A 12,514-nucleotide genomic window follows, 5' to 3' on the forward strand; every position below is an offset into this window, starting at 1 on the left:
TTGAAATCGAATAACCTCGTAAATTTGTAAAATTCACTCGTGAAATCTTTAAAACAAAAGGCTGGTCGTAATTTTATTATCTGATCTTTTCATTGCAGGAGAGATTTCGTTAACTCGTTTCCTTCCAATCAATGCACGAAAGGAAGTTGCAAAAGTTTATGATTTCAAAATAACGTATAAGTATTATTTTCCTTCTTCGGTTCTTGTATACCAGGCGAATTCAAAATTCAATCTTGAAAGAGGATCGTGATGATTGGAGTCGCTTATCTCGACGTAAACTCCTATCGTAGAAAGAGACTCTATTATAGTTATATGAACTGTTTGTCCGCCAACAGATTCACATTAATGAAGTTCCAACGTAGATATAATCGCCAAGTTGGTTAAAACACGACGAATATAGAGCCGCAGGGTAGTCGAAATATAATTCGGTGTACGATAAATGCGCATGTTGAAAGAGAAAGAAAAAATAAAGATGAATTTAAAGGAGGAAAAATATGATTTTCCGCGACTTCCTTCAATTAGCTGTTTATTAACTTGTTGCTTGTCGTTTGAGTCTCGTTTAAGCAGCCCTTGGGCAAATTCTCTCGAATTACTGCTCAAATTACTTTAATCAAAACTCCGACGATTTTCTAACTACTTTATCCCCGGTTGACAAAGAGAAACTTGAAGAATCTAATTGTTTCATTTTCCTCGGTTTGACGTCCCCTTCACTTTTTATTTTTATCATAAAATCCATCAGAGAAGTCACTGGCAAAGGTAACATTCCGTTATTTTACGTTAAAAGCGGATTATACAGATTAAAATTACAGATTTAATTCGGGATTATAAATATGTTTAATTAACAGTAGCAAAATTATAAATCACGAGCCACATTTTTTCTGAAAAAGATAAACAACACTTTTAGTTTAATTTCACTTTTTATTAATTTATTTATTATAAGAATTAATAATGGTAAATTTTTAAAAATAACCTCTGAAAGAATAGATTCTCAAACTAAATTTGAACAAGTAATACTTCGTTGACTTTTTCTTCAACATTTCAATTTATTATCGACTTATGTTGTTATGCATTGACGACTGTAGTCTAAAAATAAGTGGCAGGCAAAATTTAACTCGTCATCAGCCTCAATGTCGCGCTGTTATCGTCGCAACAAAGTGCCTCGCATTAGCCTCGCTATATAGTCTTTTTAGTTTCGGGCAAAGTCGAGGTCTTCTCACCGAGTGCGAAATACGAGTGGCTCGACCGCAATTTATAATTGCAACAATTACTTATGGCTGACCCGTGAATACCTGCTGCGACCGCGCGAAACTTGGCGGACCATAAACGTGATTTTCATGACCATAAACTCTTCTCGGCTGCCGACAATTACGCTTGCAACTTTCTTTTCGACCGGGGCCTCGTTCCCGCGAGCAACGACGTCCGCTTATTCGGCAAACACTATTTTCGGTGTCGACCATGGAAACTGGTTATTCTCCTCGCTGAAATTTCCCTTACTTTTACCCAACCTTCTGGGATAAATATTTTCTTCTTGACAAATTCATAAGTTTCTCCTCCCCCCGTGGGAGTAGTGTAAATATTCCTCGAATTGGTTGAAATTATACTTATATTTTCAGTTTCTTTTCGAAAAGATTCGTATTAATTTACACGTGATAATTCGATGATTATGAAACATGTATCGTTAAGAGTTAAGTATATGAGATTAATTGTTTTCAATCGAGAAAAAAATTTCAGAGAAAAATTTCGTTTCACTCTATTTTCGTTGCTGTCAAAATCGACAAGTTAAACAAATGCGACGAAATATTCTATTATTATTCAGCTTCGCGTGAGGTAGGAAAATCATAGCTTACTGTCGTAAAATTTATATATGGGGTGAAGTTTCGTCAATAACGGAGCGCTTGATTGAGTTGATGAATTTTTTAATACTTCGGATAGTTTAACAATTGAGCAGATCATAATTGGAAGTGAAACGAAACTAAAACTGGATTTCAGGATATGAGAACGAATTCGAACAATCTTAGTATATTGCAACATATTCTTTTTCTACGCGAGTCATTCCCCATTGTACCGCTTCTTTTTTTTTTTTTTTTTTTTTTTCAATAAACTAAATTAACCAGTTCTCCGTTATATTTGTATCGTATGTAAACCGCCAGCCAGATTAAAGACAAATTTTTCTCTCGTTTGCACCGACGAGGATGAAGAAGAAAAAAGAATCCAGAAACAGAAGTTACCGCGCGCGTATTATACACTTAAAAGTTTAATGTTCCGATAAAATGGCGGCGCGACAAGGAAGCGTTTAAACCAGCAGCGAAACTTTCTCAAGGGAAGAAGAAATTGTGTTAAACTTTAACCTCTTGCGCTGGAATGACGTGCCACGCACGTCGAGAATTTTTTCTCCCAAAATTGCAATACTTTTAGTTTTAAGTATATTTAAGCGTAACACAAGCAAAACAAATAATAAATTTATTACTTCTCAATAATTTCTATCTGGTAATATCATATCGACGAGTATGATACAAAAAGAAAGCGGAATTATTGTATACGGTTCGGTCACTCGTTATGGTCCGCAATCAGTTGCCAATTGGTTAACCTCTTGCGCTGGAATGACGTGTCACGCACGTCGAGAATCTTTTGTCCCAAAGTTGCAATATTTTCTTAGTTTTAAGTATATTTAGATATAACCCAGGCAAAACAAATAGTAAATTTATTACTTCACAATAATTTCTATCCAGTAATGTCATACCGACGAGTTCAAAAGAAAAAGAAAGCGACGAATTATCGTATAATTATACGGTTTGGTCACTCATTACGGTCCGCAATCAGTTGCCAGCGCAAGTGGTTAAGCTTGCGAAAATCGCTTGCCTCGCGCCAAACGTTGTTATTGTTCCCCCTATATACATTTATTATTATTGCTAACGATACACGAAAATTGAAAAGAAATTTGGATTTGTTTGCAGAAAATATGCGTGTTCCAAAAGACGCTGGAGGATCTTTCGTCGCGGATGGCCGGGGCCGAGGCGATCCAGAGCGGCTGGCAGAATCCGAGCGACACGAACGAGGCGACGGAATTGCTGAAGCAGTTGGAGAAATTCGGCGAACGACTCTTGCCCATTCAGAGGAGCATCGAGTACGCGAACGATCAGGCGAGCGTCTTCGCCTCGAGCAGCGTCATCGTTTCTCATGCTTTGCTGGCGAAACTCGAAGATCTCAACACCAGGTGAACTCTCATTTCGTGAACGACCCCTTTCTCAATTTATCGCTCTGACAACTTCTTCGTTTCTGAATTTATCGTGCTAATGCAACACGTAGACTTCTTAAGGAGAATTTACTGTTTTCTCTGATGGTGAGAGGGCGAGAATATTTCGAACAGTGAGTCTGATTTTCATTCCGCTACGATCTCCGTTTAGAATTGGAGTTTCATATTTTCAAATTGCTGAAGTATATCTAACTCGAGGACATATTTATATTTGGACACGTTCGTACGAAGCTAGCGACAGAACGTATGCGTCATGGGTGTCTTTTACCGTGGGTCTAATGACGCATATGTATGCGTCATCGCTCCTCCACGAGGAGATTTGAAGGAGAATCTCGTCTTCACAAAAAAAAGAAAAAAAAAAAATGTGTTGCCTACTTAAATTTTCTTAAATTTAAAATATCGAAAGCACGCAAGGCGAAATAAAATATAAGCACACGTTGAATAACAAAACCGAACATTTGAATAATAATACCAAGATCGTGTCAAGTTATAATCTTCGTTTCGAGTCTTCAAGGTGAGCAGCAGGATTAATCTCGAGAAATATTAACAACATAATCTCTGTCCCCGTGATAAGATATTTTCGCAAAGCAGAGAGAATAAAATCAACGTTGAAAGCTTCGACTAAATCCCTGAGACAAACTCTAATATCTACTTGCAGCGTTGCACTATCCCGCGTAGAATTTATTCACGTCTCCCCTCTCGTCGCCCGAACGTTGATTATTTTTCGTTTGAGGAAGACGCTTGAGATTTTTCGTGTTTTCTCGCAGGTGGAAGGTGCTGCAAGTGGCGGTTGACGAGCGTTACAAGTTGCTAAGCGGATTTGGAAAGGATGGCAGCACTCCGGGTAGCCAGGCTTTCCTCGCGAGCAGCGTGGAACCACCATGGGAGAGAGCCCTCACACCCGCCAAAGTGCCTTACTATATCAAGTAATCATCGATCTTCCTTCCAAACCAAACCGAATCTTGCACCGTTGTTAAATTTATCAGCAGCCGCTACCCAGGATCCTAGAAACGTGATCCTAAATGTAAACAGACGAATAATCGATGAGACAATCGCGGCTCGAAGGTGTCACGTAAGAAGTTCGCTGCCGATGATTTCGTCCTCTCGCGTTCGAGAGGATTCCTCCTGGCGAGAGACGCGAGAATTTAGTCGAGAGGCGATGAAATGATAGAAATTCCAATTTAGATTGGCGACCGGATTTGAAACCGAGGGGAGGCTTAACTCTCGACTGACGGGCCTGGAATATTGATTGCGTAACTGGTAGCGAGGATGGCGATTGCTAGAGCGAAACGTTAATCTCGGTCGAGGAACAGAGTCCCGTTTATTGTGCAATGCCAGTCGAGTCGGTGTTTTAATTACGTTTTTTTTTTTTTTTTTTTTTTACGACTAAAAGTCTGAGTAACTGATGAGAATATGATTTCAATGCACATATTATTTTTTCCAGTTTTAAATGTATACTGATTGGTATAGCGCTGTACTCGACATTTTGTTTTTGAAATCTAGTCTTCCTCCGTCTACAATTTAAGTTTCAAGAAAAACATAATACAAGTGTGTGCTATACGAGAGCTACAATACACAATCAAACTTCTAAATTTCTAACTTTCGCGATTAAAAAGAGTCATTACGTTTTCCTTTTGCTAGAGAGACAACTTTCTCACAACTATCATAACCAGGAAGATCCGAGAAACCAACGACCAATCGTCGTGGACTCGCGCCTTGCGGACCTCAATCGAAAGTTAAAGCCGATTTTGGTTCGCCCTTATATCCGGATGATCTTGAATTCGTTGGTCCGTGGATAAATTCTTAAAACCTGGCTTGCGGCTCGAGCCAAGAATCGCGGCCGGATTTAATAAAGATTAAACAAAGTTCCGCTCACCGACTTTGCCAACTTCTCGCTCCGGGAATTCGTGTGGCTGTTGCGTGAAAATTCTGCATGAATCTCTTAATCCCGGATCGGCTCCGTTTAATCCCGTGGAAACGCTTTGCAGCCATCAGTCGGAGACCACCCATTGGGATCATCCGAAAATGATAGAGCTGATGTCTTCGCTGGCGGACCTGAACGAAGTACGATTTTCGGCGTACAGGACCGCGATGAAGCTGCGCACCGTTCAAAAGCGATTATGCCGTGAGTATGAGAGAGTCATCGGTCTCGTTCGTTATTTAGCCTGTGCCGGTCTTTGCCGATGATTAGCCCGCGCGTTCATTAATCGTCGTAATTTCCTCGATTAATCACGCGTGCCGTCATCGTTGTTGATGAATTTCATCTTTTGCCTGGCTCTGTTTTGCTTTGGGCAAAACCAGTGGCGTTCATCCTCGTTGTTCGTCCATTCTAAAATTCAGAAAACGTTTCCGGGCTTTGGGATCAGAAGCCCAAACTGCTTTAGATGCAATTAACGTTCAATTTTCAGTTATACCGAATAAATCCTAAGTTCGAAGGTAGATTTTAGAAAATTATCTTTGCACGAAATTGCGCTTGTACATTTTTTTAATTTGCGAGGTAGATCAATCTGAGTTCTGAACAACAGTTTGTGTGACAGTTCAGATCTTACTACACGCATTTGTTATTAAGAATATATCAGTATTTGATTTGATATCACGCATCAAGCTAAATAATCTTGCAACTGTGTTGTATTGTCGAGTGTTTGTCTCCAATTTTGTAGAAACTGGGATAATTATCTTAAGATGTTTAAACAGAGATTATATTTATATTTGGCGTCTTTGCTTGCAGTGGACATGTTGAGTCTTTCCACCGCGTTAGAGCAGTTCGATTCGCACGGGCTCCGAGCGCAAAACGACAAACTAATCGACATTCCCGACATGGTGACAGTCTTGACGTCCCTGTACGAAGTGATAACGGCGGATAATCCAACGCAAGTATCCGTGCCGTTGTGCATCGATTTGGCCATCAACTGGCTCCTGAACGTGTACGATAGGTGAGCTCGATCAACGATCGTTCGCAGTTAAATAAATCACGCTTCCTCTGTCGTTTGCTATCCATCTGACAAAATGGCAATTTCCCTCGAAATTTTGACGTTCAGCAAACTTTCGTTGTCTCATTTCAGTCAACGAACCGGCCAGATTCGCGTGCTGTCCTTCAAAGTTGGCCTGGTTCTGTTGTGCAAGGGCCACTTGGAAGAAAAATATCGATGTGAGTATTCCCACCGTTTACATCGTCTCGGTATATTCCCCGAACACGCTCGTAACGGGAGCTATTTATTCCAGATCTATTCCGGTTGATCGCGGATCCGAACAGACTGGTGGATCAACGAAAGCTCGGTTTATTGTTGCACGACTGCATCCAAGTGCCGAGGCAGTTGGGAGAAGTGGCGGCGTTCGGCGGATCGAACATCGAGCCGAGCGTTCGCAGCTGCTTCGAGAAGGCTGGCAAGGACAAGAATGAGATAGAGGCGGTACATTTTTTGAGCTGGCTGCAACAAGAGCCGCAGAGTATGGTTTGGCTGCCTGTGCTTCATAGACTCTCCGCCGCGGAGAGCGCAAAGCATCAAGCGAAATGTAACATATGCAAGGAATATCCCATCACCGGATTCAGGTATTATTACTGCTCACCGTAAAAATCCACCCCTACTTCAGCGCGTGAATTTGCAACAGAAGGCAATTACGATTTCTACTTCAATTTATCCTACGTGCCATTTATTTTCCAGGTACCGTTGCTTGAAATGCTTCAACTTCGACATGTGTCAGAACTGTTTCTTCTCGGGACGAAAGGCGAAGAACCACAAGTTGACGCATCCGATGCAGGAATACTGCACCGCGGTAAGTTTTACACGCTCGTCTGCCATTCTATGCGAAATGGTTCCCATTATGTACGTGATGTAAAACGGCAATACTCGTTTTCCCTTGCAGACCACATCTGGCGAGGACGTACGCGACTTTACGAGAGCGCTTCGGAACAAATTCAAGTCGAAGAGATACTTCAAGAAGCACCCGAGGGTCGGTTATTTACCGGTGCAGACCGTGTTGGAGGGAGACGCTTTGGAGAGTCCAGCGCCGTCGCCGCAGCACAGCTCCCTCAGCCAGGACATGCACTCCCGATTGGAGATGTACGCGTCCCGGTTGGCGGAGGTCGAGCTGTCGCGCACCAGAAGCAACTCGACGCCGGACAGCGACGACGAGCATCAGTTGATCGCTCACTATTGCCAAAGCTTGAACGGCGGCGATAACGTGAACGTGCCGAGGAGCCCCGTGCAGGTGATGGCAGCGATCGACGCCGAGCAGAGAGAGGAGCTCGAAGCGATGATACGCGAACTGGAGGAGGAGAACGCGACCCTCCAAGCGGAATACGAACGACTACGCTCGAAGCAAACACCGGGCTCGACGCCGGAAGACGGCCACGGAAATCGGCAGCCTGACTGCGACATGATCGCCGAGGCGAAATTGTTGAGGCAGCACAAGGGCAGATTGGAGGCGCGCATGCAGATACTCGAGGATCATAATCGTCAGCTGGAGGCGCAATTGCAGAGACTCAGACAACTTTTAGACGAGGTACAATGAAATTGCGTCACGTTTGACAATTCGATCTCCGACAAATCGGATCTTTTCAAAAGTTTGAGAAGCATGAAATTAACACTTTCTTGTAATTAGTATTTTTGTGCTTTGTTGGACTAAATTTAAAACTTGTCATCATTCTTTCTAGCCAAACGCTTCCTCGCCGTCGAAGACGGGTACTTTACAGACGCGAAGCGTAACAGCGTCTCAATTGGCAACCGATTCGCCTGCTAAAATGAACGGACACTATCATGATTCTCCAGGTATGTTGAATGAGACGTACGAACATCGAGAACGAATTTATTTCACTTTATTTCATAGCGGTGAACTAATTGCGTTTCGACGTGTGATTTTCCGCGTTGGTTATTTGATTTACATAATCTACGCGTACAAATAAAATCTCCCAAGCGTATTACGCCGGCGTATATGCCATCGAAGTCGCACTCGTTATTCAGAATAAGTGGGCGCAGGGTATTTCTGACGCTATTTAGATACTAACTGCATATTTAACGAGCGTTTCACAAAGCGCAGATGAGATTAGCATAAAGCTTATTGGTATGGGTGTATGGACGTAGGTGGTGGAGGCTCGAACGAAGGAAGAGTGAGCAGTTTAGAGAGGCCACCACCGCCACCGCATTCTCACAGCGTTGCCCATAACGTGGGTAATCTCTTGCATATGGCAGGTTCGTTCCATTTCTTCGTGTACGAAGATCAGTTACGATCACTTTTTCTATGTAGTGTAATTAAAATGAAATCTGCTATGTCGAACGTTTCTTATGCACGACCTCGTTTCTGCTTAAAAATAACAATGCTTTCCTGTTTTTTTTTTCACGCCACAGAATGGATGTAAGGTGAGACCATCAACGCTTCTTCTCCCGCTGATTCGTTATGTACGCACATCTGTCTATTCTTGTCGAATCGGGAATCGTTTATTGCTTAATACTATCGTACACACTGATGTGAAGTAACTTGGTACATGTAGGATGAAATAGGGAAAATGGTACGCTTAAATGTTTTTCAATCTCGAAATAGAGCGGTTGGCGGATAGATTTATATTAGGTTATTAAAAATTTTCAGTGTTTAATTCTAGTTTGTATTTTATGTACTCTCTGATAGAGATAATGATATTAAGTCTCACTTGTTGTGGCCAGTGATGGTGAAGCTTTTATAATTTTGCAAGCGAGATTAATAAACATTCAAAATAATATTTTTGTATCTTCAGAAACAAGAAATATTTAAGGTATCCTTTTTTGGTACTTCATCCTATACACGAAACGTTATATATGTCTAATCTTGTTATCTGCTCGTTGCTTTGCGTCTTTGCGTATCTACGATCACGGGTTCTTGACTCGAGTACACACTTGCCAGGCATTGTCACCGTCACTCACGTATGCCTGCATGTAATCGATCGATAAACGCTTAAATGTGAAATAACAATGTTTCCCGTGTATTCAAGGGGAGGTGATTTTCAATCATGTAAATAGACAATTCTGAAAAAACGAAAGAGCAAAAGATTTGTTAGATTAGGTTTAGTTAGGAGGAGAGAATCTTAACTGAAACGTTCTCTTTCAGGAGATTTAGGGAAAGCAGTCGGCGAACTGGTGACAGTAATGACCAGCGAGGACTCGTCGAAAACGAACGGACAAAGGGCACCACCGCCAGCTTTCAAATAACGACTATCACCGCGACTCTCGTCGGGGATAATATTGATTTTACGTTTCAACATTATCAACGGACACGTCACGACGAAGAAGAAATCGACTCGGTCGTTCACGCACATATACATATATGATACACGCGAGATTTACAAACACTTTAAATGTTTTAAATCAATGACCAATAAAAGAAGCCTGGCTCTAAACGCATATCACGAGACGAAAGAGTATCGCGCAAAAATGCAGGGTCAGGGCAGCCGCCACCAATGGTTTTGGGTATTTTATAAGTTTTGATATACGCCGTTGTATAGCTAAATTCTATTGACTATAATGAGAGGATTATGGTTTGGCTTCGGCGGCTCCCTGAGAGTAACTTTACTACATATTGACACGTCATATCATTGAGAAAAAAAAAAAAGAAACAAAAGAATAACCGTATCAGAAAATTAAGAAAAAAAAAAAGAGAAAAGAAACGAAGGAGAGACGAATCGATTGTTATGTGCTTGCTAGTTAAAGAAAATAAAAAGAAACGAAATAAAGACGACGATGAATCGTAATGACTATAAGTAAATTACACGAATGGAAATATCATTAACAATGCATGCAAAAGCAATGTATCAAATCACGTACTATATTCTAGATCGTAGGTTATACTTACATACCCATTCTGTTCACTGCCACGGGCTCTTCCTCGAACATTAAATAACATACACGTTGTACATGTTATGCGATTCTAGATGACATATAAAATGAACGAGGGAAACGCGAGAGAAAGGGAATGGAAAGAAAGAAACGGACGAGAGGAGCACAGACGATATGAAAGAGGAATTCATATACCTGGCGCGTCTTCTTCCACAAAAAAAAAAAAAAAAATCCAGGAAAATTCACATCGACACACGATGACACACGTTCACACACGACACATGCATATCATTATATACATATACATATATAAATAAATAAATGAATAAATAAATATAAATATATAAATATATATAATACGTGGACACACGAAAACAGAGACACGTTACAGACACGTACACGCCTGAGGACTTTTTGTAATCGATAATAAAAGCAAAGCAATGTGCATTATGACTTTCAAATTTATTTTTTATCCGGTTACGATGGTTTTTTCATATTTTTTAATGAATTTTAGATGGCAATGTCTCTTATTTAAGCCTGCCGGATGTTACTTATATTTAAGAGTATATCGATAAGCATCTAATTTACAAACTGTAGGCTGTATTCTGATATGTAATAAAGTTGTCTAGAAAATAATACCCTTGTTCTGTCCCCCACCTTGCAGCCCCTCGAATATTTCTCACTTAATTAGTATAAAATATCTTGCATCGCGTTATTCGATGGGAATTCGAGGAGAAAAGAAATGCAACTGCAGGAAATGAGTACCAATTCACGCAGAACAAAAATATAATCTATTAATTTACGCTTCGAACAAATGCATCGATAATTCAACCTCGAACGAATACGATCAATTGGATTGATCGTTTAATTATCACGACGCCGAATTTCTACGCCAGCAGACTATCCGGATCGTAAGGACGTTACCTTGACTGGTTTCTATTCGATCCGGTTTTAATCATCCTTCGAATGGAAATCGTAAGTGAATTGACAGAAAAGAAAGAAAGGATCGCGAATGGTCAAGCGTGATTGCCTTCGGTATGCGTGACGTTGCGGTAAAACGTCGAAAGACGATACTTCGGATTAAAAATAAGAAAGAAGTAAGCCGTGTATCTTATCGTGCAGATATACATCATACGTAAAAAGAAAAAAAAAAAAAAAATACGTATATCGGTTGAATCATAATTTAACAAGCAAAGAGTCAACATCGGAGCGCTTACGAGCCAAGAAAATAACATTCCCTCGCATCGAATTCCAACAATATCATCAACATTTTCTACTTGGATTAGCAATCCCGACGCTTAGTCGACAAATATTCCGAAAGAAGTGAAACTGTACGCCGTGTTGAAATTGAAGGGAGATAATTCGAAATGAAGTTATGTAGGAATAATCGCAAGAATTTTTTCGTAAATAATGCATAAGAACTAGAGCCGTTTAATTGATCGTATTTGTAATAACATGCTTGCGAGAACTAATAGAAATGAAACTGTAGTTTCGTCGCGAAAATTGCACGGTGAACACCGGCAAAGTCACGCTCGTCAAATTAACGAGTATTTCTGAAACACGAGGGGGAGGTCTTTGCACTTAACGCTGGTTCGCGTGTGGCTAACGTGTGCACGCAACGCGTGTTACTCGCACACGTATAAGCGATCCAAGATGCACTCTCTCAGGTAATGGCATAGGTGGCCTCGACCTTGGTGCATCGCTCGACTGCACTGTGCATCGTCCCACGCAGTGGCGTAACGACCAGGTGGCCACTCGAACCTTTTGGCCAGGTATCGTCCCCGAAAAGGAGAAACGAAGAATTTAATTTATTATTATTCTGTAATTTATCAGCCAATTGACGTTTATTAAATTGCAATTGGAGAAAATTTGAAACTCTTGTAGAGTAATTCAAACACTCTGCCACTCGAGTAATTTAAGAAAATAGATTTCAATGTTTTCCAGTGATTTGTAAAGATGGAATTACAGCGACGATTGAAAAGCTGGCTCGTTAAATTTGTCGTCTAATGAGTTTACACACGAGACACGTATGCCTTTATTAAATCTTTGATAAACTTCATTAACTCGGAGAGACGTTGGCAAACTACTTAACGAAGAAACAAAGTACCAACAGCTTATCGTGCCTCCTGCAAATCATACGTTCGTTGGACTTGGGGAGTCGATTGAGTCATCGATACGTGACACGTATACGAAACTACGTAAGCAGAAATTTCATGTATGCTAAAAGATCGGAGAAGGTCGAACGTAACTGTTCCCTATTATGGTACGTTTTCATTGCATATCGATTATCAGTCTTATAAAAAAAAAAAAAGGAAAGAACAAATGCTAATACTTTACTAATTTTTTTTAATCATTAAAATTCATCAAATTTCGTTTCGTCTCACCGAAGAAGAAAATTGGAGAGAACATTTCTTACAAATTATTCCGCGCAAGTGGAAGTTAAAACTCGTCAAATTTA

At 40.6% G+C, this 12,514-nt stretch overlaps 1 protein-coding gene across 6 annotated transcripts in view; it reads left to right on the top strand.

Moving 5' to 3' along the window:
* The window catches only part of LOC122535920 (dystrophin), a 116,167-nt gene extending 105,475 nt beyond the window's left edge, over positions 1-10,692 (top strand). For 3 of the 6 annotated variants that reach the window (XM_043667839.1, XM_043667843.1, XM_043667844.1), the window contains 11 exons: positions 2,955-3,214; positions 4,021-4,179; positions 5,242-5,378; positions 5,982-6,186; positions 6,292-6,401; positions 6,476-6,803; positions 6,916-7,027; positions 7,118-7,756; positions 7,908-8,022; positions 8,335-8,442; positions 9,332-10,692. In XM_043667839.1, the coding sequence (XP_043523774.1) occupies positions 2,955-3,214; positions 4,021-4,179; positions 5,242-5,378; positions 5,982-6,186; positions 6,292-6,401; positions 6,476-6,803; positions 6,916-7,027; positions 7,118-7,756; positions 7,908-8,022; positions 8,335-8,442; positions 9,332-9,432 (2,274 nt within the window). In that variant the 3' untranslated portion in view covers positions 9,433-10,692. Of the gene's footprint in view, positions 1-2,954; positions 3,215-4,020; positions 4,180-5,241; positions 5,379-5,981; positions 6,187-6,291; positions 6,402-6,475; positions 6,804-6,915; positions 7,028-7,117; positions 7,757-7,907; positions 8,023-8,334; positions 8,443-8,598; positions 8,611-9,331 lie in introns of all 6 variants that reach the window. The other 3 variants (XM_043667841.1, XM_043667840.1, XM_043667842.1) reach the window with 3 other exon arrangements.
* Positions 10,693-12,514: the final 1,822 nt, after the last annotated feature.

The sequence above is a fragment of the Frieseomelitta varia genome, unplaced genomic scaffold, assembly GCF_011392965.1.
Source record: "Frieseomelitta varia isolate USP_RPSP 00005682 unplaced genomic scaffold, Fvar_1.2 scaffold_787, whole genome shotgun sequence".
Taxonomy (NCBI): Eukaryota; Metazoa; Arthropoda; class Insecta; order Hymenoptera; family Apidae; genus Frieseomelitta; species Frieseomelitta varia.